Genomic DNA, 21,205 nt, shown 5'->3' with positions numbered 1-21,205 from the left:
CAGGCGGAGGTCCGGCCGCGGAAAAAGAAGCTCTCAAACGTCAAATCTGTCAGTCAGAGCTGTAACGGTCCGGTAAGGTAAGGGCGCCAAACGAGAAAGCCCCGATGTATTCCCGGAGAGCTACAGAGGCACCGCGCGCGTCCCGAACACGGCCCGTGCGTCCGTCGCTGTGCTGGGGACAGACCGCGTCCGCGGAGCTGCCTAATAACCGACATCACCATAAACACAAAAGAAGCGTTTCCAGGAACTTTCCAGGAACGGGGTCACGTGGTGCAGCGGGGAGCCATTTAAGGTGGACCGACGCGCGCGCGCACACACACACACACTCACACACACACACACACACACACACACACACACACACACACACACACACTCTGCCTTCAGGTGCTGTACGCGATATGTAATTACAGGTTGGATGCACGTGCACGGGCTGTGCAGAGACATTTTGAGACTTCAGCTACATAACTTTTGAGTTTTCTGGTGGACACGCGGGGTCACAGAGTACAAACAGCCCCCCCCCACACACACACACACAACACAATGTCTCCACAATGTCCATTAATATAAACTACATTTTCTGCTGCTTTTTATTTAAATGGAGCAGATTCTTTCAAAAATCAGCAGCTTTTAAGCTCAACTCAGCAGAAACCTGTGGGGAGAACGCGCATTCATATTAACTACAAAATGTAACGGCACTGTTTTATTGTTATTATCTGTGTTATTACGGTGACCTTTGAATCTGTTGTTATTTCCTGTCCACGTGTTATTACACAGCACACCTTTATCAGTCAAAGTATTACAAGGATAGTTCATTATTGTATGCAGAACTGAAGAGTGGACAGCAATAAACAGAAAAAACACTATTTTATTTTAAGCACATTTGTACACAAATAAGGCAACCTTAAATTGCCAGAATTTTGAATAGAATTTGGTGTAGTGTAGCAGTTTTCTCCATTCTTTAGGCCTACTGGAGCGACAGCACATATACTGACTCTAGAGTTTCTCTTCACTGTTACATGTGTAGTAAACCACCTGATGTTACTCAGCAGCGTGGATTGTAATCTGTCTGTCCAGGTTCCTCTGAAAATCAACACCTGCGTTTAAGCTTCACTCAGCCGGACAGAACCCAGTGACCCCGACATCAGCTACAGATCTAACACACTGCAGAAGAAGTCAAGCATGCAAGACATAAACATAATTCATAAAAATTAGTTATAAGAAGTGATTTGGTTAAGCAATCCATAACTGTACTTCAGTAAAAGTACTAAAGTATAAGCTTACTTAAAGTACTCGTCATGCAGAATGGCCCATTTTAGAATAATATATATTATATTATAGGATTATAATGATTGATTTTTATAATCTATAATAATACACCATAATTTCTACACTGTTGTATCAGATCTGAGTACTTCTTCCATCACTGGTGTCCTCAGGAAACAGAGTATCGTGCTGTTCCACGCTCCGGTACAGTAGGTGGCGGCGTGCACCTTTCACGCTGGTTTGTAGGCCGACATTACATTAAGCGAAGAAGAAGAAGAATCTGAGCAGCGAAGAAGAAAGTTGCGCGGGTCGTTTGAGTGTTTTGCTAACTGCTATAAAACATCTCGTTAGCGGATCTGTTAGCGCTGATCTGTGCCACCATCACGGTGAGTTCTTTTGTGGATTTTCTCTTAAAGCAACTTCATGTTAATATACGTTAAATATTATTAAGTACTAGTTTTCTAAATAGTCGGCAAATATGAATGTTAAATTTAAGTTTCTTCGTATTCCAGCCCAGACAGTCGCTCTGTTTCCGTTTGTATGGAGAGGGCATTCGGCCGAATTAAGTTTAAAAAATCTGTCATTTGTGTCCTTGCTTTCGGTTCTCGGTTAACTTCCACCTGACAGAAGACTAGTTAGGATATTTAACTAATCAACGGGATGCTCTGTTGTATTCGGTGCATGATTCAATGCGTCCAGCTGTTAATGTTTTCCACAATTTTCCGTCGTTGTTGAAACAGTAAAGTAAACGTTAACCCGTGCGCGGTGCTAACATGAGAAACAACCTGAGATTTAAAATGTTATTGTCATTGGTACAAAGTCACATGTGCCACACATTTAGACCTTTAGACAAATTAAACCTCAGCTATAGGTAGTTAGCCAAAGTCTTACGTAGCTAATGTTTACCGAACATGGCGTTAGCTAGTTAACTAAATATGTCAGATTTTTAAATGGAGTTTGGCTTAACCTTCGAAGGTAAACACCAACAACCTGACTTAAGTTAACGCTGTAAGAGTGCTAATAGCGGCAAACCTGGTACACATTGTTATTGACAACTTATTGATTAACATTAATTTTGTCTCTCAGTTTGTACTTGTATTTCCCTTTATACTGCAGTACTTTAATCATTCAAATATAAGCAGCAATTTAATGCTACATGCTGACTGAATATTTTGTTACAAAGCAAACATTATTTCTATACAGTATTTATTGGAGTGGAAGTATAAATGATAGAAATGCAATAATCTAATATCCACTCAGTGTCCACATGTACAGTCTAATGCAGTCCAATACAGCTGTTCTGGTGTTGCACTGCAGCTGTTTCTAATATTCGGACCCGACAGTGTCGTCCAGTACAACAGCACCTTTAACCATGACTTCAGTAATAAATCATTAAATTTAATTTACACTTTTCTGATAATGTCAACAAAAAGTGAACATTATAAACTTCGTAAAGGTGGTGGTTGTATTGAATTGCATTAGATTGTACAGGTGTACCTAATAAAGTGGCCACTGGAGTGAATGTAGAGACGTAACCCTTCACAGGGGCCGCTCTGCATAATGACTTTTACTTCTGGTACTTTAAGTACATTTTGCGTCTGCAGGACTTTGACTTAAATACAGGATCTGAGTCCTTTTCCTCCGCTGCTGGATTCACAGCGAGGCCGTCATGGAGTCCACGGAGAGCAGGTTCGCCCACCTGCTGCAGCCGATTAGAGAGCTCACCAAGAACTGGGAGATCGACGTGGCTTCGGAGTTAAACGACTATTTGGAAGAGGTAAACTCACGAGCTGTCACGCCAGAAACTCAACTGTGTGAGACAAAAGAACAGAGTTTCAGGTAAATTTGAAAATGTCACAACCTTTCCTGTGCGTCTTCGTGTGCGCAGCTGGATGACATGTGCATCACGTTTGATGGAGGGAAAACCAGACTGAACTTTGCAGAAGCAGCGCTGCTGATCCAGGGCTCAGCCTGCATCTACAGCAAGAAGGTACACGAAGAGACGGAACAAATAACGCCGACGTAATCTGTAAACTTGATTTTTTTAAAAACGTCTCCGTCTGACTGTTTCAGGTGGAGCTCCTGCACAATCTGGTTTACCAAACTCTGGAGTACCTCAACGACAGGAATAAGAAGTACGATGGTCCTTCAGGTCTGAGTGAGTGTTTGTTTTTTTTGACAGACGGGATGAGATGATGTAGTTGTTGTGATGTTTGTTCCCGACAGACGTAACAAACAGGCCGCAGCGTCGGAGGAGGACGGTGCGGACGCAGCAGCGAGCAGCTGCGACGCCGATGAAGTGGTAAGAAACAGAAACGGCACGCTGATCCAAACCTGTTTGCTGCAAACCGAACGTACTTTACTGAGCTGTTTGTAAGCCTTGTTGCCTTGTTGCAGATATTTCTGTGTCTCTTCCTGTTTACTGTCCCAGACGGCCGATAAATGACCAGAGACTGAAGGAGAGAAATGCCAAATGTGTTTTGCCACAGTGTCGCCATCTTTAGTCCAGCAGAGAGACGTTCATTTTCACTGTGAAACTGTTAAAAAAACAAAAGGGAACTTCATCAAAAATGTTTATTAATGTTACGGGTTGTGTATAGAAAACTAATATCGGTTGGATTAAGACTTACGAGACTTTTCTGAACCCAGAAATGAAGAAAAAGCTTTATTATTGATCTCCAGTCTTGTAAGAACTCACCAGAATTCTTGTTTTTCTGACAATCTATTATTTTATAACTGATGTGTTTCATGCAGCACATTCACGCCTCTTCTGTGCAGCTGTCAAAAGGCATTCTGGGTAATGTAGGAAATCACTAACAGCATCAGAAACTGAGCCTAACAGCGTCTGTTCGTCTCCTTCAGTTCACTCCTTTGGACGTCGATGTCTCAGAGAGCTCACAGAAGGCCGACTCCAGCAAGGTCAGTTTATACTGTCTGTCCCCCCCGAACCCCCGTCTGTCTGTCCCCCCGAACCCCCGTCTGTCTGTCTCTCTGAACCCCCGTCTGTCTGTCTCCCCGAACCCCCGTCTGTCTGTCCCCCCGAACCCCCGTCTGTCTGTCCCCCGAACCCCGTCTGTCTGTCCCCCCGAACCCCCGTCTGTCTGTCTCCCCGAACCTCCGTCTGTCTGTCTCCCCGAACGCCCGCCTGTCTCTCTGAACCCCGTCTGTCTGTCTGAAGTCTGACGTGGCTGTGATCTGTGTTTGGTGTTCAGACTGTGAGCGTCGCTCCTCTTCCTCCTGAGTCTCTGATTCCTCCTGAAACCACGGAGAAGCACAAACTCCCTCTGATCAGGTGAGTTTGAACAAACGCTTCAGCTCCAGGTGGGACTTCAGATGCTGTTGGGTCTTTGTGTCGTGCTGCTCGTGGATGTTTGTTTGTATTCTGAACACATTTTGATGAATATTCTTGGTGCATAAATGAAACAGAATTCCTGTTTTGTCGATGCTTACAGTGTTATTGATAAAGAGTCCCGTCTGTAGTCAGGACTTCCAGGTGCACGATCACGTTTTCTTTACGGATACAGACGGCGATATGGAGAACCGATCAGCGTTTTATAAAACGGTTTAAACTCTGTTCACGTCCCCGTGTGTCCAGCAGATGTCTGCAGATTTTAATTTTATGACTCTAAAAGTTTAGAAACATCACTGATAAACTGTATTTTATGTCTGAAGTCTGACTGACGAAGCAGTTTAATGAGGTTCAGTGTTGTGCTGGCTTTGATCAGCTTTGTTCAGATATTATTGATTAGTTTTTGTCTTTTATTTTCTAAATCCATATCGTGTGTGTGTGTGTGTGTGTGTGTGTGTGTGTCAGTCTGAAAGGTGAGTTCTTGTGCAGTCAGAAGGACTTCAGGATCAACATTTTCATCCCGGGAGACGAGGATCTGATCCTGCTCACGCTCGGATCAGCTGCTTCCAGGTTTCTGCTGAACGATGATCAACATCCTGCAGACTCTCTGCACCAACAGCAGCACCCAGGTAACACACACAGCAGCAGCACCCAGGTAACACACACAGCAGCAGCACCCAGGTAACACACACAGCAGCAGCACCCAGGTAACACACAGCAGCACCCAGGTAACACACACAGCAGCACCCAGGTAACACACACAGCAGCACCCAGGTAACACACACAGCAGCACCCAGGTAACACACAGCAGCACCCAGGTAAGACACAGCAGCACCCAGGTAACACACACAGCAGCACCCAGGTAACACACACAGCAGCACCCAGGTAACACACAGCAGCACCCAGGTAACACACACAGCAGCACCCAGGTAACACACACAGCAGCACCCAGGTAACACACACAGCAGCACCCAGGTAACACACACAGCAGCACCCAGGTAACACACAGCAGCACCCAGGTAACACACACAGCAGCACCCAGGTAACACACAGCAGCACCCCCCAGGTAACACACAGCAGCACCCCCCAGGTAACACAGCAGCAGCACCCAGGTAACACACAGCAGCACCCAGGTAACACACAGCAGCACCCAGGTAACACACACAGCAGCACCCAGGTAACACACACAGCAGCACCCAGGTAACACACACAGCAGCACCCAGGTAACACACAGCAACACCCAGGTAACACACAGCAGCACCCAGGTAACACACACAGCAGCACCCAGGTAACACACAGAGCAGCAGCACCCAGGTAACACACACAGCAGCACCCAGGTAACACACAGAGCAGCAGCACCCAGGTAACACACAGAGCAGCAGCACCCAGGTAACACACAGAGCAGCAGCACCCAGGTGACACACAGAGCAGCAGCACCCAGGTGACACACAGAGCAGCAGCACCCAGGTGACACACACAGCAGCACCCAGGTGACACCCAGGTGACACCCAGCAGGATGACCTGAGTACTGGGGCCTGTGAGGGAAAGAAACCTGACAGCTCGAGAAGAAAAGTTGAAATCTTTTGAGATACAGTTTGTAAAATCATCAGAACTATTTATTAAAACTAAATATAATTTCTTCTGAGGAGCTGAGTATAAAAACAAAAGCATCAAAAACCTGAAAAACTCAGAAGGTCCTGTTTTTTGACAAGACGTTCATCTTCTTTTAATTTATTATTATTTATTAATTTCTGCGACGTTTCTCCAGTTTTCTGTCGGCTGGCGTTTTCAAATGTTTTGTCTTCGTCCAGGTGTTGCGGCTCCAGATGTTGCGGCTCCAGGTGTTGCGGCTCCAGATGCTGCTGATGTTGAAGATACTGGAGGTGATGCTGCAGGTGACTTCCTCCCGATAGACGACAACAACATGGAGCTGGACCAGGAACCAGAGGAGCACGTGGACAGACACCAGGTCTCTCTGCTGCTTCTCTTTTCAGTCCAGTTGGAAGACATTTTACTTTCTGTGGGATAAAACAGATTTTTCCCTCCAAAAATGAGGCTTTTAGCTTTTCGGGTTTATTTCTTGCTGTCAAATGTGGCTGGAAAGTTATTTATTTATTTATTTAACCAGGACGTCTGTTGAGATGCACGATCTTTTTTTAAAGTGGGGGATTGGTTGAAAAGTTTTCCCAAACGTGTCACTACTGGAGAAATGACTGGTATGACCAGACCGTAGCCTGTGGACGCAGCGCTGTTTTTACAGAATCGATCACCACAAACACATTTAACTGTAGTCGGTCCTCACTGTGGTTTGTCTTTATGATCTGCGTCAGCCTCCGAGCGAAGGCAGGACGATCCGAGAGAGACGGCAGGTCGGAGACGACGATCTGAGGAGGAAGGAGGAGACGACACCTGCTGTACGTTCGCTCATCTTTAAATTACAGCCCTGTTCTCATTATAGAAGCTTTTCTCCTACAGTCATGACTTTTTACGACTTTCTTTCTTCTAAAATGACTTTATTCTCATGATATTGCGACTCTCTCGTAAAAATCGTGACGTTATTCTTAAAATAATCAACCTTTTTATCTGTTCTTGAAATATTGTGACGTTTCTCAGAATTACGACTATTTAAAATCACTTCATCCTCAAAAACATTATTAATCCTAAAAGAATCCCTAATACACATCAGTGTTATAGGAACTAGTGTGACGGTGGAGGAATCGCTTTGCTCTGTTGTTCATTCAGTGTTTTGTTTCAGGTGAGTGTGTGGACGCTCCACGACCCGTACGCTGTACTCGGGGAGGATAAACCGTTTAAATCAGGTGAACTACGGGACTCTCAGGTGTTTCCTAGAGTGTCGTGTGGTTCTTTTTGCTGACTCGTCGTTTCCTCTTCAGGAAAATGCTACAAGGTTCCCGACGGTCTGGACGACGGTGGAAAGAGGAAAAGAAAACGACCCGCTTCCCTTCAGGACTTCAGGAGCTGGTTCAGAGGAACCTGTGAGAAGTTTAATGTGTTTTCTCTGTGCTGGAGGGTTTCAACAGTTTTGATATGATGATGGTTTTTGTTGTGAATTAACTAAATAGTTTAATTTTTTTGTTGCAGTTGATCCTCCGGAGCACAAGTTAAAGAGTGGACCCACGTTTACAGGTAACACGCTTTCTCTCAAAACTGTTGACTTCCAATAATCATGATCCTTACAGCCAACACACAGCGACTACAAATGTCAAACATGAGTTAAGACCGCACTGTGACTGTTTATTTGTTTTACCATATAAAAAACATTATACCTAAATATATAAATTCAGAGGAAACCTCACTAACAGAGCCGCGTGTTTTGTAAAATGACGTCAGTGTTTAACAGGAAGCTTAGTGGAAACATTTTACCCGCTGATTTCAGAGTTCGTTTTTGTTGTACTTGAATCATCTTTGCACATAATATTTTAAGCCTTTGGAGCCCGTGATGAATATTTTTTGTACACATTGTGAAGGAGCATCTTAAGTTTTCTTTTTGGACACACGCATACTAAAATAGATAGATAGATAGATAGATAGATATATCTCAAGCAACAAGTACGTGGATTCAGCAAAAACACGACGGCGAGTTGGAGTGAGGCGTTCTCCTTAGCTTAACTTGTTTTAAACCTTAACAAAAATAATGATAATATTTTGTATAACTGTTTTCTAAATGCAGTTAAAAAAGGTTTCACAGGAGAAATGGAAAACAAAATATTTATAGAGAGAAAACATGAATTAATACATTAAATGAAACATGAAACAACACAAGATTAAAAGTGTAAAAATGTGAAAAAAGGCCAAAACATATTGGAGACTTTTAGGGCTCTTTAATCAAATATTTGAGGAAACAAACGGAAATAAAAAATAGATTTGTGTTTGTGATTCATCTGAAGAACCACAAATACCAGGCAAGTTAAAACTGTAATAGATTATAAAGTGACATAAGAGGAAAATTAACTTGAAGACTGCGTCTGATTTTATATATATATTTAACAAAAAAAAAGGTTTAACTGAAATCATATTTAATTTGTATTGTGTGTTTGTTTTTTTTTGTGTGTGGGAAAAAATAACTGTGACTTCTTTTTATTTCAGACCTGAACTACATTTATTTGAGCACAATGAAAGACAAACTGAAGACTCGAAAGAGGATCTACAGGAAAGCGGTGTGTGTGTGTGTGTGTGTGTGTGTGTGTGTGTGTGTGTGTGTGTGTGTTTTATAGGGTTGCGAAGTGGGAGGAGTTATTTTAGACGCCTCTGGTTCCTGCAGTAAAAGTCTGTTTCGTGTTTCTCGTGTTCAGTGTTGGTGACGGACGTGAAACTCTCCTGTTGAATCATCAGAACAAAAGATGAACAGCTGTGTTAGAAAATATCAAGAAGCCTGTGGACATTAAAACTGAAGGAGAGAAGTCAACTACGACTCCCAGGGTGCATTTCACCAGCAAACAGCCAATCACAGAGCTTCACATTCTGTTACATGTGCTCCGCTAACGGCTGAAGCTAAAGATTTCACTGTTGAGAAAACTGATTTTACAATCTGCAGCTTAAATCAATCCGCTTGTAAATTCTCGGTCAATTTAGGAATTAACCAACTATGGCGGCGTCTTTTGTTCTCAACTGCAACAACGAAGCGTTTTGATTTCTCAGAAACAAAGTGTGAATAATTCAGACTGTTGGTCAGTTTGAATTATAAACTGATGTGATGGTGACATCATCCAGGAGAGTCCTGAGGTTCTGTGCTCAGGAACAACTCTGTTGACTTCAGGTAAATACTGTACGAGTGTGTATGATGCTGTTGATGTATTGTGATGTCACTCAGGGTGTGGTTGTCTCTGATGAGGAACTGAGGCGGACCTTCCTGCAGCCGGAGGAGGCGGGGCCCCATGAGCAGGGGGAGGAGCCTATGGACAGATTCAGACACCCCGACCTGCTGGGTAAAAACATTAGTATTCTTGCTTCTATTGTTAAGCTCTTTGTAAAACTCACTTCAACTCCTTTTACTGCTAACGCTTCGAATTACATCTGTTTTCAGTTTTTACACTTGAACTGACAGTAATCCTTTTCAGGACCTAACTTCAGCTGACACTTGAACTCCTTTCAGTGCTTACATTTCATTAAACACTTGAACTCTTTTCAGCACATTCACTTCAACTGATACTGATGTGTAGCTCCCTGGTTAGAGGGGAGGGCCTAAAAGCAAGTTTCACTTCAACTCCTTTCAGTGCACAAACTTTCACTGACACTTCAACTCTTTTCACCACATTCACTTTAGATTATACATTACCCATATGTATAATCTGGTTAGAAGCATTTTTATTTGATTTCACCCTTAAGATATCATGAAAGGAAAGGTCGTGGGTGAAGTGGGGGAACGAGACGAGGGAACAGGAAGTGTATCTGAAGCTCAGTTGCTGATAATTTGAATATAAACTTCTGAGCAGCTGCTCAGTTTATTTGTTCCGGTGATTTTAAAGTTTAAAATAATCTTTTAAAAGGTGGAGATGACGACACCTCGGACAACGAACACGAAGCGTTTCCTGACGACGCTCCAGCTGAGTTCGTTGGAGGAGCAGACTTCATATCACCAGGTAAAACACACCTGCAGTCCTGTGTGTTTTAAGTAGTTCCAGGTTCAAGTTACGACTCAAAATAAAGCCGTTTAATATAAAATGCATATATAGCAATACACACACACACACGTATATACGCCGATACTGTACAGAAATGCATCGGAGATTAGCAACAAGTATACGAAGTGTTGTTTAACAAAAACATGGTAACCGAACTGAATAAAACGGAAAGAAAACCACATCGCACTGAGAGGCCGTGTAGTGAACGGGTCACGCTGGACGAAGACACAAGCTTTGGTGTCACAACAGACTGAATTATTTAAAAAAAGCACCATTAACATAATTTAGAAAACTTAAGATAATCAGAAAATGGCGGCTAAGTTTGTGACTTTGGCCTCTGGTATTTCCTCGCACGATGTGCGGCGGCGACGCAGCTGCAGAACAAACTGATTGTCTCGTGCAGGCGAGTTTTAAAATGGAGGCAGGTGATCGGCTGTGATCAGGACTGCAGAGCTTTGATTAGATTCGGAAGAAGCCGATTGTTTGCGATAAACTTCATGTTTTTGTGTTTACAGAAGCTCAGAGAGATGAACTGAGCTATGAAGACCTGGTGAAGCTGCGTGTAGTAAGTGATCAATACGTCCACTCTTTCATTTATTAATGAAACTGATGAATACAAGATGGCTGCCTGGATGGTCACATGATCATGTAAATAACTGCAAAACAATTCTTTGAATTCTCCAGTCTGACAAAAAGAGGAACTCATTAATAACGTCAGTGTATTGATGCTACACGACAAAATAATTGTTATTATGAGACTTTTCCTGCTTTAACAAGATACTTTTCATGAAATACGAGATTTTTCATGTTTTAATGATGTATTTTTCTCATTATTATTGTTCTGTTTTAACACGAAACTCTTGTTGTATCAACGTTATAACCAGCCAAGCTGCTGCAGCAATAAATCTATCAATTAGAAATGTTAATAAATAATTTAAAACGATTTGAATATATAAAGTCTTTGTCTCCAGCAGCAGCCGGTGGTGAAAGCAACTCTTTGAGTTACTTAATTTGACGATAATAATTCAAAATGTCTGAATAAATATTTGCCAACGTGTGCTGTGTCTGTGCGACTCGTTCAGGAGCAGCTGGTGGTGAACAGTCGGGGTTACACTCAGGAAACGGCTCTGTCTCGACGAGTCAAAGACTGGGAGGACAAGATCCGACCCGAACTGGTGCTGCAGGTAAAACGCACCGGAAACCAGCCGCTCACGCTGACGGCGGCGGAGAGACGGTCGCCATCGTCTCGGAGAAGTTCCAGCTGTGAACTTGTGCTCAGAGTCTGACGTGTGTTTTTTGTGTCACTTCCTGTTTGTGGTGTTCTTCAGGAGGAGCGCGCCGTGTTTGACATCCACGATTACGGCGACAGGATAGTCGGAGCGCTGCGCGGCGTCGGCCACCGGCGGCCTTTCTCCTCCATCGTCGCCGGTTTGGATAACTTTGAAGCCTGCAAATACCTGCTGGCGTCGCTGCAGCTGGTGAATAACACACTGAAATCTTCACAAACCAGATTCAGCACAAAACATGATGAAACTTACATTTATAAAAAGCTTCTTGAACATGTAGGCTTTAATATCATTTTATGTTCTTCTTACGAAGACTGTCTCACCTCCACGAAGGCCACTTCCTGTCCTCGTGTTGCTCTAACTGTTGAAAGTTCAAATCAAAAATACACCGAATTCACTGAAACGAGGAGAAGCTTTCATTCTACAGTGTATATTAATGTGATATTAATAAATAATACGTTTTATTTAATGGCGCCTTGCATCATATAAGATCAGTTTTAAAACACACAATAAACAACGAGCAGTAGAAGTGGACTGTTGTGCCCTGGGTTTGGCCTCTCAGGCTGTAAACAGGCTGCCCTATCATATTGGTGAAGGTTGTCTGGGCTATATGAGTACAGCTTAGAGACAGCGGCGCTGAAGGAAAGACAAGAGGCAGAGCTGGAGGCAGCAGAGCTTCAGATGCTGAGGTTCTCTTTGGGAGGGACGAGGACGGACAGGATCAGGAACGAGGACATCAGAGGGACAGCTCATGTTAGATGTTTCGGAGATAAAGTCAGAGAGGCCAGATCGAGGTGGTTTGGACGTGTTCAGAGGAGAGACTGTGAATATATTGGTAGAAGGATGCTGAGGTTGGAGCTGCCAGGCAGGAGGTCTAGAGGAAGACCAGAGAGGAGGTTTATGGATGTAGTGAGAGAGGACATGAAGCTAACTGGTGTGAGTGAAGAGGACGCAGAGGACAGGGTTAGATGGAGGCGCGTGATTCGCTGTGGCGACCCCTGAAAGGGAACAGCCGAGAGGAAAAGAAGAAGTCTGGGCTATATGAAACCTGAAGGGAATACCTGCAGACACTACTCAGGGCTGAAAAAGGCACTGACAACTTCGTTTTTCGGGTAATATCTTTATTTGCAGTTAATATTCTCCTAAAAAGCCTCTGGAATTAAACATCAGTCAGAGACGAGACGGTGAAGCACAAGTTTACGAAGAGCTCTTTGTAGTAAACATGCAGATACAACATTATATCATAAATAAATGAATGAAACGGTGGCGACGGCCAGCTCTTGATCCCGTCGCGTGATCTTCCTCAGCAGCCTGCCCAGGTGTGATGAAGCTGCAGATGTTTAAACATTTCTCTGAGCACTTTCAGGACTTCTGCTCCGTGTCGGAGATCATTCCTGCAGCTCCCGCAGGTGAAGGTCATGTGATACTGACAATCACATCTTCACCAGTTCAGAATAAAGTCTTCTCAGTTTTGTCGATTTTTGTGATTGACGTGTTTTTTTATATTTTCTTTAATTCCTTAAATGTATTTTTGTTGACAAAAAAAGTTGTGCACATGAAAACAAAGTACACAACTCAGAAGAAAGTTAGAGACTCGTGGGAACAAATGAAATTTAAACTGAGGTGTGTGTGTGTGTGTGTGTGTGTGTGTGTGTGTGTCGTCTCTCAGGCGAACGACTACACAGTGGAGGTGGACAGTCTCGAGGGTCTGGAGGACAGCGTGGACTCGATGGGACTGACGCTGCTCAGCACTCACAGAGCGACGGACAGATTCAAAACTCTGGCGGCTTCAACCTGAAACTGTGAGTTCAGACTCGTGAGCTCGTCAGAGACCGGAGTTTATAAACGACAGTTTGTTCAGTTTGTTTCCGCTAAAGACATTTTTAGTCTTTCTAAGGACGTTTTGTTTCGCTGTCTACGTGTATCTGAACTCGCTTCCTTTGATTCAGCCAATAACTGAATCATGTCTGTCTGTAACGGATGTCGGATGATAAAAATGACGATGGAGATTATGCTGAAGTGTTTTGTCCCCCAACGATTTCTTAAACATTTGTAATAAAACGGTCCATGTTGAATTTGTTGCTCATGAAGAAAAAACTGGTGGTTGATTTTCAGTTTGTTCAGCTGTTTTCAGGAAGTCTGAAGCTTCAACGTCTCAGCCGGAGACAATCAGAAGGACAGAAAGCAGAGCTGCGTTTCCCAGAACAGCCGACGCTCGATCCCAAACCAAACGTGTGTGTGTTGATCCCCCCTGTTGCTTTAGCACCACATTACACGTCAGGACAATAACAGCAACTGGACTGAACACACACTGATGCAAACACACACACACACACACACACACACACACACACACACACACACGCTTTTATTTGGCGCTTAAACCAAAACGCAGCAGGAGACTTTCACTCGTCATGTTGTTCTTCTGAATGAACTCGACTGAATCGATCGGTTGAGGCATCGGCGAGACGTCGACACAGCGAGACTCTGCAGTTTAACTGGGATCGACCAAACAAGTGTCCGGATTTAATTTCCGTTCCAAAGTGTCTCCTGAGCCGAGAGAAACCGTCTTTCCTCCCATCGTCCCTTCACTATCAAAGACCAAATCCCCGGGCGTCACGGCGTCATGTACAGCAGGTCAACACGTTTGGGTTGTTCTTAATTTCTGCCATTTACTGACATTTCTGTCACATTCGGGCCATTCACACACTTCCTGTCATTGGAGGAAAAACAACAGTGTGCACAAACTAATAATTCATTCTCTTTGATTAATAATTTGTATCCACAAATCGTTATTTGTCCTCGTGATTTACCTAATCCGACTCACTAATAATTTATGTGCAGAAACTAACAGAACCAAGCAGGTCGGAGATGAAACGCACAGTTCAACAGGCCGAATGAAACTAAATGCTATTAACTTCCTCAGATTTGGTTTGTTGAACATTGCCCTGATATTATTTACATTATTGATTAAACTGAATTATTCATAAAATGTCAAAATAGTTAAAATGCCCAAAGAGACTCAGTTTACTGAGAGAGACGTTTGGAACCTGAAACATTAAAACGATTAATCGATTATCATAATAGTTTTCTGCTGATTAATCAACCAGTCGTTTCATCTTTAACATCCAACATGTGAAAATATATTTGATGTTGTGTTCACACGCGTTATTCACAGTTGAGCTTCACTACAGAGAATCACAGTTAGAAAGATGAGCGTTTGCTGAGCGGCTCAGTAAGGAGAGAACCGCTGCGGCTGCTTTCAACGGCGTGTTTATAAGCTGAAGGGGGGCCGGAGAGGAACCTGAGACTTTAGTACTCAGTTTCTAGTTTCTGTGTTGCGTTCAGGTCCCTCCAAGTCTGACGTAGTGTTTGATGTGGTTCCTGACGCTCTCTGCGATCTGCTCCTGGTTCTTCATCCGGTTGTAATAATCCAGAAACAGCCCGTCAGGACTGACCAGGTAGATCAGGATGGTGTGATCCACGATGTAGTCTCCGTCCTCGTCTTTGGGTCCGGGGCTGGCGTACACTCTGTAGTCCCGCCCCGCGTGTTTCACCTCCTCTGACGTTCCCGTCAGTCCGATCAGACGAGGGTGGAAGTCTTTGACGTAGCGGGCCAGCGCCGGCACGTCGTCCCTGTCCGGGTCCACGGTGATGAAGACGGGCTGGACGGGCGGCAGCGAGGCGTCCCGGTCCAGAGCCGACACCACGGCGCTCAGCTTGTCCAGTTCGTCGGGACAGATGTCGGGACAGTGCGTGAAGCCGAAGTACAGCAGCACCCAGCTGCCCAGGAAGTCCTTCTTGGTCCTGCGCTGCCCCCTGTGGTCCAGGAGGCTGAAGTTGCCCTGACCCAGAGCCACCTGCTGCAGCTGCTCCACCCGCTGCTGCCGCACCTTCTGCTGCTTCTCCGAGTAAACGAACCACCACACGGCCAGCAGGCCGCCGCCGAACAGCAGAGCCACCGCCAGGCGAGTCCTCAGCTTCAGTTTAGCAGAAGACGCGGACGACTTCTGCCCCTGAGACAGGAAACACCTCTGAGTCGGCTGAGGAAGACTGCGAGGATGAAGAAGTCTGACCTGCTGACTCTCTGAGGTCAGCGAGGAGACAAACGTCTGCTGGACGGGAGGACTGACGGAGCGAGGAAGACCTCTCAGCAGTCTTCCTCCACCACGCAGATGACCCGCAATGCACCTCAACGCCAACATCTTCCCTCCAAACGTCGTCCTGCAGCACAAACACAAGACAGCACGACGCCCCGAGGGCAGTATTCAGAAACCAGTGCAGAAATACAAGTAAACGTATTTCAGAAAAAAGTACTTAAAGTGTCAAAAGTAAAAGTTCTCAGGATGCAGAATGGACCCGGTCAGTGTTTTATGGTTATATAGATTATTGATTTGTCAGGACTGATTGTGTGTCGTAGCTGGTCGAGGTAGAGCACGTTCCAACTACTCATTACTACCGAACACTCAATCAATAATAACGCATCGTATTTTATACAGCGATCATATATTTTGTGTGTTCAACCTTTTTATTTGCAGAGTAACTAACGTGCGGCGGTCAGCTGCAGTGAGAAGTACAACATTTCCCTCCGTAATGTAAAGTATTACCTTTTTATATGGTATTATTATTATCATCAACCAGTAAACCCACTTGGTACTTCATTTATCTGACCTGTATTATAGTGTATTATATTTTTTTTGCTAGTGCTTCTGTTCCTGTGTGCACTGACGTAAAGGCGAGCTGCTGTAACAAAAGAGTTTCCCTTCGATCAATAAAGTATTTCTGATTCTGAAGGTATCCAGTTGCATCACACGGAAATACTCGAGTAAAGTACAAGTACCTGTCCCCCACTGGGTAAAACTGTTTCATTTAGAAATACATTCTCAGTTACTGAACTGATGCCTTGTTACAAAATACTGAATTGTCTGAGGTAGAGCTGACACAGTGACCTCCACTGTTAGTGTTATTTATATTGTTTTATTACTGATGCATTAATGTGTAAGCAGCAATAAGTCAGGATCATATTAACCGCTTTATGCGCAGAGGTTTTAGTTTGATGTAGTGCCGTAAAAAGTACAATATTTACCTCTGAAATGTGACGTTATTATGAGTAGCATGTAGCAGTAACCGTGTTAGCACCGCGCTGCTGCAGTACATCCTCCCGCCACCAGCAGCAGCGCTGAGCAGCAGGCGGAATTATTCTGCGCCATCTTGGATTTTACACTGTAATGAATTTAATGAAATTCACCTGCGCCTAATGGAAATAAGTCGTGTTCTTGTTACTTTACACCCGCCTGACATCGACATGAATCCTCCTGAAGTGTTGCTGGGAAGTTCACCTGCCCTCAGGTAGATTTATATTCGTATTATTTATACGATAAGTTACGTTTATTAACACCGATTATCAAAAAAGGACTGCTTCACTCGGCTAGCCGCACAGGACCGTGATGCGTATTCCGGAGACGTAGTTTACAGCTAACAGCTAACTAAATGTTAACCAACCCAGCTTTGGCATATAAGCTAATGTACAGTCACCTTAACTGACTAGCATAGCACGCTGACGGGTTAGCTTTCTTAGCAAACAGACGCGTACGGTTCAGACAGAAGAATGACTTACTTTAGCGGCCGGACATGTAGCTAGCTGTCGGAGTCAAACTGAGGCGGTTGTGAAACGCATGAACTGCTTTTACCTAAAACCGCTGCGAGTTCACGTTAGCTGATTCGACTGAAAGGAAAACAGGGAACAATACTGAAAAATATCAACGTTTTTATTTCGTTGTTCATTAGCCACTAAAAATAAGATAATATAATAATAGTAATAATTCACACAAACGGGCAGTTACAGAATTTGAGTTAAATCGTCGGTTAATATCAGCAGATTCGTGCATTATTATCTTGAATGGAGCTGTATGGCTGAAACTTTCCACAAGATGGCGCCTTTAATAAGTAGTGACATGCAGTACCACGCAGGTAGATATCAGAATCAGAAACACTTTATTGATCCCTGAAGGGAAACTCTTTGTTACAGCAGCTCGCCTTTACGTCAGTGCACACAGGAGGAAGTACTAGCAAACGATATGATGCACTATAAACACTATAAAACAGGTCAGAAATAAATTAAGTATCCTGTCGGTATAAGTATAAGATAAACTAAGTGTCGAGTACCAAGTGGGTTTACTGGTTGATGATGAAAGTACAGTATAAAATACAATGTAACTAATTATGTAATAAATAATAGTAATAAGCGGGGGTGCATGTACTGTCGAGAGTAATTGAGGTATATAGTATCAGTAACAATAAATAAGAAAAACTAACAAGGGAAACATAATATTGCACGGGAGTAGTACACAGAATATTGCACAATTATTAATTAATTAATTAATTAATGTCCAGTTTAGTGACTTCGGGTCATACAGACTGACACTTAGAGGGAGGAGTTAAAGAGTCTGATGGCCACAGGCAGGAATGACTTCCTGTGGCGCTCTGTGGTGCATTGTGGGGGGATGAGTCTTCCGCTGAAGGCGCTCCTTTGTTTGACCGGCACGTCATGGAGCGGGTGGGAGACGCTGTCCAAGATGGCGTGTAGTTTACCCAGCATCCTCCTCTCTGACGCCACCGCCAGAGAGTCCAGCTCCACCCCCACAATGTCACCGGCCTTATGGATCAGTTTGTTGAGTCTGTTGGCGTCCGCTACCCTCAGCCTGCTGCCCTCAGCCTGCTGCCCTCAGCCTGCTGCCCTCAGCCTGCTGCCCTCAGCCTGCTGCCCTCAGCCTGCTGCCCCAGCATGCAACAGCATACAGGACAGCACTGGCCGCCACAGACTCATAAAACATCTTCAGCATCGTCCGGCAGATGTTGAAGGACCTCAGCCTCCTCAGGAAACAGAGGCGGCTCTGGCCCTTCCTGTAAACAGCCTCAGTGTTCTTGGTCCAGTCCAGTTTGTTATCTAAGTGTACTCCCAGGTACTTGTAGTCCTGTATGTCCACACTGACCCCCTGGATGGAAACCGGGGTGACGTCACACCATGCCTTACACACACCTGGGATGCAGTGTGCTGACCTTACGCGTTTCAGCAACATGGGAGTTGTTTTTCTCACTTTATTGAATACAAGTTACACACACTTTACAAATTGTGTTATCAATAAAATATACTAATATATACATAGTTGGGTGAAAAGAGTGTTTTAATTCATCATGCTGATGTTCAGCATCTGAGCGGAAACACAAACAGTGAGCTGGTGTCAGTACTCGGACTGTAGCTAAATATCATTAACTTTGTTTCACACCTTTTGTTTTATGTCATTTTCCAAAAATACAAACCGTAGAACTTTTAATAAAGATAAGGTTTCTGTGTATTGCTTTCTAAATAAATTTAAATATCAGCAACACACAGTCTAACAACTGGACCAGTTTTCCTACAAAGAAAGTTTTGCACGTCAGTTCAAAAGGAAAGTAAAAAGTATATTTAATTATTTTTTCTTTTTTATTATCTGGAAGTGAAAGAAAAAAGTTTCGAGGCTGTGTTAGTTAGAGCAAGAAGACATAAATATTAGAATATTTTATTTAACTGCAGTTAATAAAACCCATGGACATGATTCTGATTATGAAAACGACAGATTAATCAGAGATGATGATGATTATTATTATAAAAACAAATCGTTCAGATCTGTATAGGTTTGGTCATGAGAAGAATCAGCCATAAAACCTTTTTAATAAAGCTTTCTAATCATCTGTTCACTCTAATTTTACAGCTGGTCGAGCTGTCAGAGGTCAAACCTCTGACCCTGTGAGCTGCGCCGGCCGCCGGCCCCCGCGGTGACGGCCCTTTGTTCCCCTCTGCGCTCGCTGGGGGACAGCAGTGATTATTCTCTGCTCGGTCTCCCAGCGTTGATTTAAACTCTCTCGGCCTCTCCGATCAGTTTGCTTCTCTCCATATTTTATTAATGAGCTCTGTGGGAAACCAGGTCATATCGCACTGCAAAGTAATAATAAGATAGTGCTTACCAAATATATTTAGTATCTTACCTGATCGTATTAAATCACATCTTATATCTTATCACACAGTATTGCATCGTATTATATTAACATAATATATCTTATGGTGTTGTATAATATTACTTTATCATAGTATCGAATCATATTATATCTATTTATCTTACGTCATTTTATGTTATCGTATCTTATTGTACGCTATCTTATCGTTAGCATATTGCTATTGTATGTTATTATCCCATGTTATGTATTGTATGTTACATGTATTATCTTAATATGTTATATCTAACAAGTAAGGTACGATACATACGTATCTGTATATTATCGTGTAATATCTTATCAGACTTGTTACTTATACTTATTGTATCTTAACTTATATTATCATATCTTACCTTATTGTTTATCATGTTGTATCTTATGTAACGTATCTTATGTATCATCGTATTTCTCGGTGTTATCGCAGTGTTATGTATCATATCTTGTTCTACGTTCAGCTGTGATTTTTAACCGTATTTAAGTATCTTTTAACGCCTGATAGACATGTTTCGGCACCGACGTCGTGCGTGTTTAACCCTCAGAGGATCTGCGTCACAGCGAGACCTGCAGTATCCGTTCGCACTCGTGTCCTTACGTAATGCCTGAAGAAGAGCGTGAAGTGTTTCAGCCTCTTCAAGTGTTGCAGTCGTCCCTGTTGGCCCGTTTGAAGCGCTTATATAACTGACTCTGCAGTGCTGCACGGAGACGCACACCACAGCTCTGCTTCAGACGTCCTACCTCTTAGTGTCTGTTAGCGGTGGACACCTGCACGTCCATTTTTACACCAAGACAGAACAGATTAATCAGTGGTTTGGCTCTTAAAATGTCAGAAAACTGAAAAATATCCAAAACCCAAAGAGACAAAAAACAGAGAAACAGAAAATGTGAGACTGAGAGAAACTGCAAACTCAGGATGTTGTTTGATAAATGACTCGAGTTGTCAATTATCTGTTGAATTAGTCGACTTCTTGTTTCAGTACCGGTTTAAATAAAGGTAGATGTTTTTAATTGTTTTATAAAGTCTTGTTTAAACCCTGTAACGCGCTGGCTGAGTTTACGTCCACACAGTTCAATAAAACCTAATTCCAAAGTACAAAATAGTGATTTGTGCCCTGGAGTTACGTAATGAGTTTGCATAAATCATGGGATCACAAGGTTCAACAATGTTGTTGATATTTTAGCATGTTTTGTCAAAGATAAGACGACTTTGTTTAACAAATTCATGGATCTCTTTCAAAATCAAAGCTGGCTCGTGAAGATGAAATTGTCTGACAACAATCAGTTGATTTGGCACTGCAGCTCTCTGACAGCACTGAAACACTATCCAACGTGGGAACGCAGCACGTTTAAAAACTTTAAGTGAGTTCAGCGTTTGTAGACGGCTCGATGCTAAAACTCTGGGTGTTGCTCACTAACTGGCCGGAGTGGAAACAGCAGCCTGGAACTTCAGTTCCTGCTGTTGCAGTAACCTGACAGTAATTTAGAGAGTCGATGCATGGTCTTTAATTTGAGAACATAGTTCTTTTAACCAGCCATGCTAGCAGCTCTGTGAGGCTGTACTTTGGGCTAAACGCTAACATCAGCATGCTAACAATCGGTGCGTTTACATGTACAGTCCTGACGTTACCGGGTTA

At 43.3% G+C, this 21,205-nt stretch overlaps 3 protein-coding genes across 11 annotated transcripts in view; 2 read left to right on the top strand and 1 right to left on the bottom strand.

Annotated features, from left to right (window-relative positions):
• The first annotated feature begins 104 nt into the window (after window positions 1–104).
• ncaph2 (non-SMC condensin II complex, subunit H2) lies at window positions 105–13,884 on the top strand. Of its 4 annotated transcripts, none has more exons than XM_044186774.1 (20): window positions 105–292; window positions 2,926–3,043; window positions 3,155–3,256; window positions 3,340–3,401; window positions 3,493–3,568; window positions 4,129–4,185; window positions 4,479–4,558; window positions 5,081–5,244; window positions 6,427–6,584; window positions 6,946–7,029; window positions 7,371–7,434; window positions 7,510–7,611; window positions 7,718–7,762; window positions 8,723–8,793; window positions 9,447–9,561; window positions 10,123–10,215; window positions 10,773–10,822; window positions 11,340–11,441; window positions 11,586–11,735; window positions 13,213–13,884. In XM_044186774.1, exons 1-20 carry the CDS (start codon window positions 105–107, stop codon window positions 13,339–13,341), a joined length of 2,010 nt encoding a protein of 669 aa, XP_044042709.1. In that variant the 3' UTR covers window positions 13,342–13,884. The 4 variants fall into 4 exon arrangements, with proteins under 4 accessions (XP_044042709.1, XP_044042710.1, XP_044042712.1 ...); XM_044186775.1 differs by lacking the exon at window positions 105–292 and adding an exon at window positions 1,507–1,652 and having other exon boundaries at window positions 2,871–3,043; XM_044186777.1 differs by lacking the exon at window positions 105–292 and adding an exon at window positions 1,512–1,652.
• LOC122871550 (protein SCO2 homolog, mitochondrial) lies at window positions 12,648–17,317 on the bottom strand. 2 transcript variants are annotated; one of them, XM_044186788.1, is made up of 2 exons: window positions 17,161–17,317; window positions 12,648–15,767 (listed from the first exon to the last, which is right to left on the bottom strand). In XM_044186788.1, the coding sequence occupies exon 2, from the start codon at window positions 15,746–15,748 to the stop codon at window positions 14,888–14,890; it is 861 nt and encodes a 286-aa protein (XP_044042723.1). In that variant the 5' UTR covers window positions 15,749–15,767; window positions 17,161–17,317; the 3' UTR covers window positions 12,648–14,887. The 2 variants fall into 2 exon arrangements, with proteins under 2 accessions (XP_044042723.1, XP_044042722.1); XM_044186787.1 differs by lacking the exon at window positions 17,161–17,317 and adding an exon at window positions 16,630–16,766.
• LOC122871549 (coiled-coil domain-containing protein 136-like) overlaps window positions 16,754–21,205 on the top strand; it is a 30,528-nt gene continuing 26,076 nt past the window's right edge. For 3 of the 5 annotated variants that reach the window (XM_044186785.1, XM_044186784.1, XM_044186781.1), the window contains exon 1: window positions 16,757–16,892. The gene's annotated coding sequence lies outside the window, so the exon portion shown is untranslated. Of the gene's footprint in view, window positions 16,893–21,205 lie in introns of all 5 variants that reach the window. The other 2 variants (XM_044186786.1, XM_044186782.1) reach the window with 2 other exon arrangements.

The sequence above is a fragment of the Siniperca chuatsi genome, linkage group LG23 (assembly GCF_020085105.1).
Source record: "Siniperca chuatsi isolate FFG_IHB_CAS linkage group LG23, ASM2008510v1, whole genome shotgun sequence".
Classification (NCBI taxonomy): domain Eukaryota; kingdom Metazoa; phylum Chordata; class Actinopteri; order Centrarchiformes; family Sinipercidae; genus Siniperca; species Siniperca chuatsi.
This window is presented reverse-complemented; position numbering and strand designations above follow the sequence as displayed.

What these genes read in the sequence shown, in the direction of transcription:
- LOC122871550 (XM_044186787.1), bottom strand. Translation starts at nt 16,700, where the DNA reads ATGTACTGCAGCAGCGCGGTGCTAACACGGTTACTGCTACATGCTACT. An exon ending in AATAACGTCACATTTCAGAG is followed by an intron (nt 15,768 to 16,629) that starts GTAAATATTGTA and finishes TTTGTGCTGCAG; the next exon opens with GACGACGTTTGGAGGGAAGA.
- ncaph2 (XM_044186774.1), top strand. Translation starts at nt 105, where the DNA reads ATGTATTCCCGGAGAGCTACAGAGGCACCGCGCGCGTCCCGAACACGG. An exon ending in GCACCAACAGCAGCACCCAG is followed by an intron (nt 5,245 to 6,426) that starts GTAACACACACA and finishes GTCTTCGTCCAG; the next exon opens with GTGTTGCGGCTCCAGATGTT. An exon ending in AGGAGGAGACGACACCTGCT is followed by an intron (nt 7,030 to 7,370) that starts GTACGTTCGCTC and finishes GTTTTGTTTCAG; the next exon opens with GTGAGTGTGTGGACGCTCCA.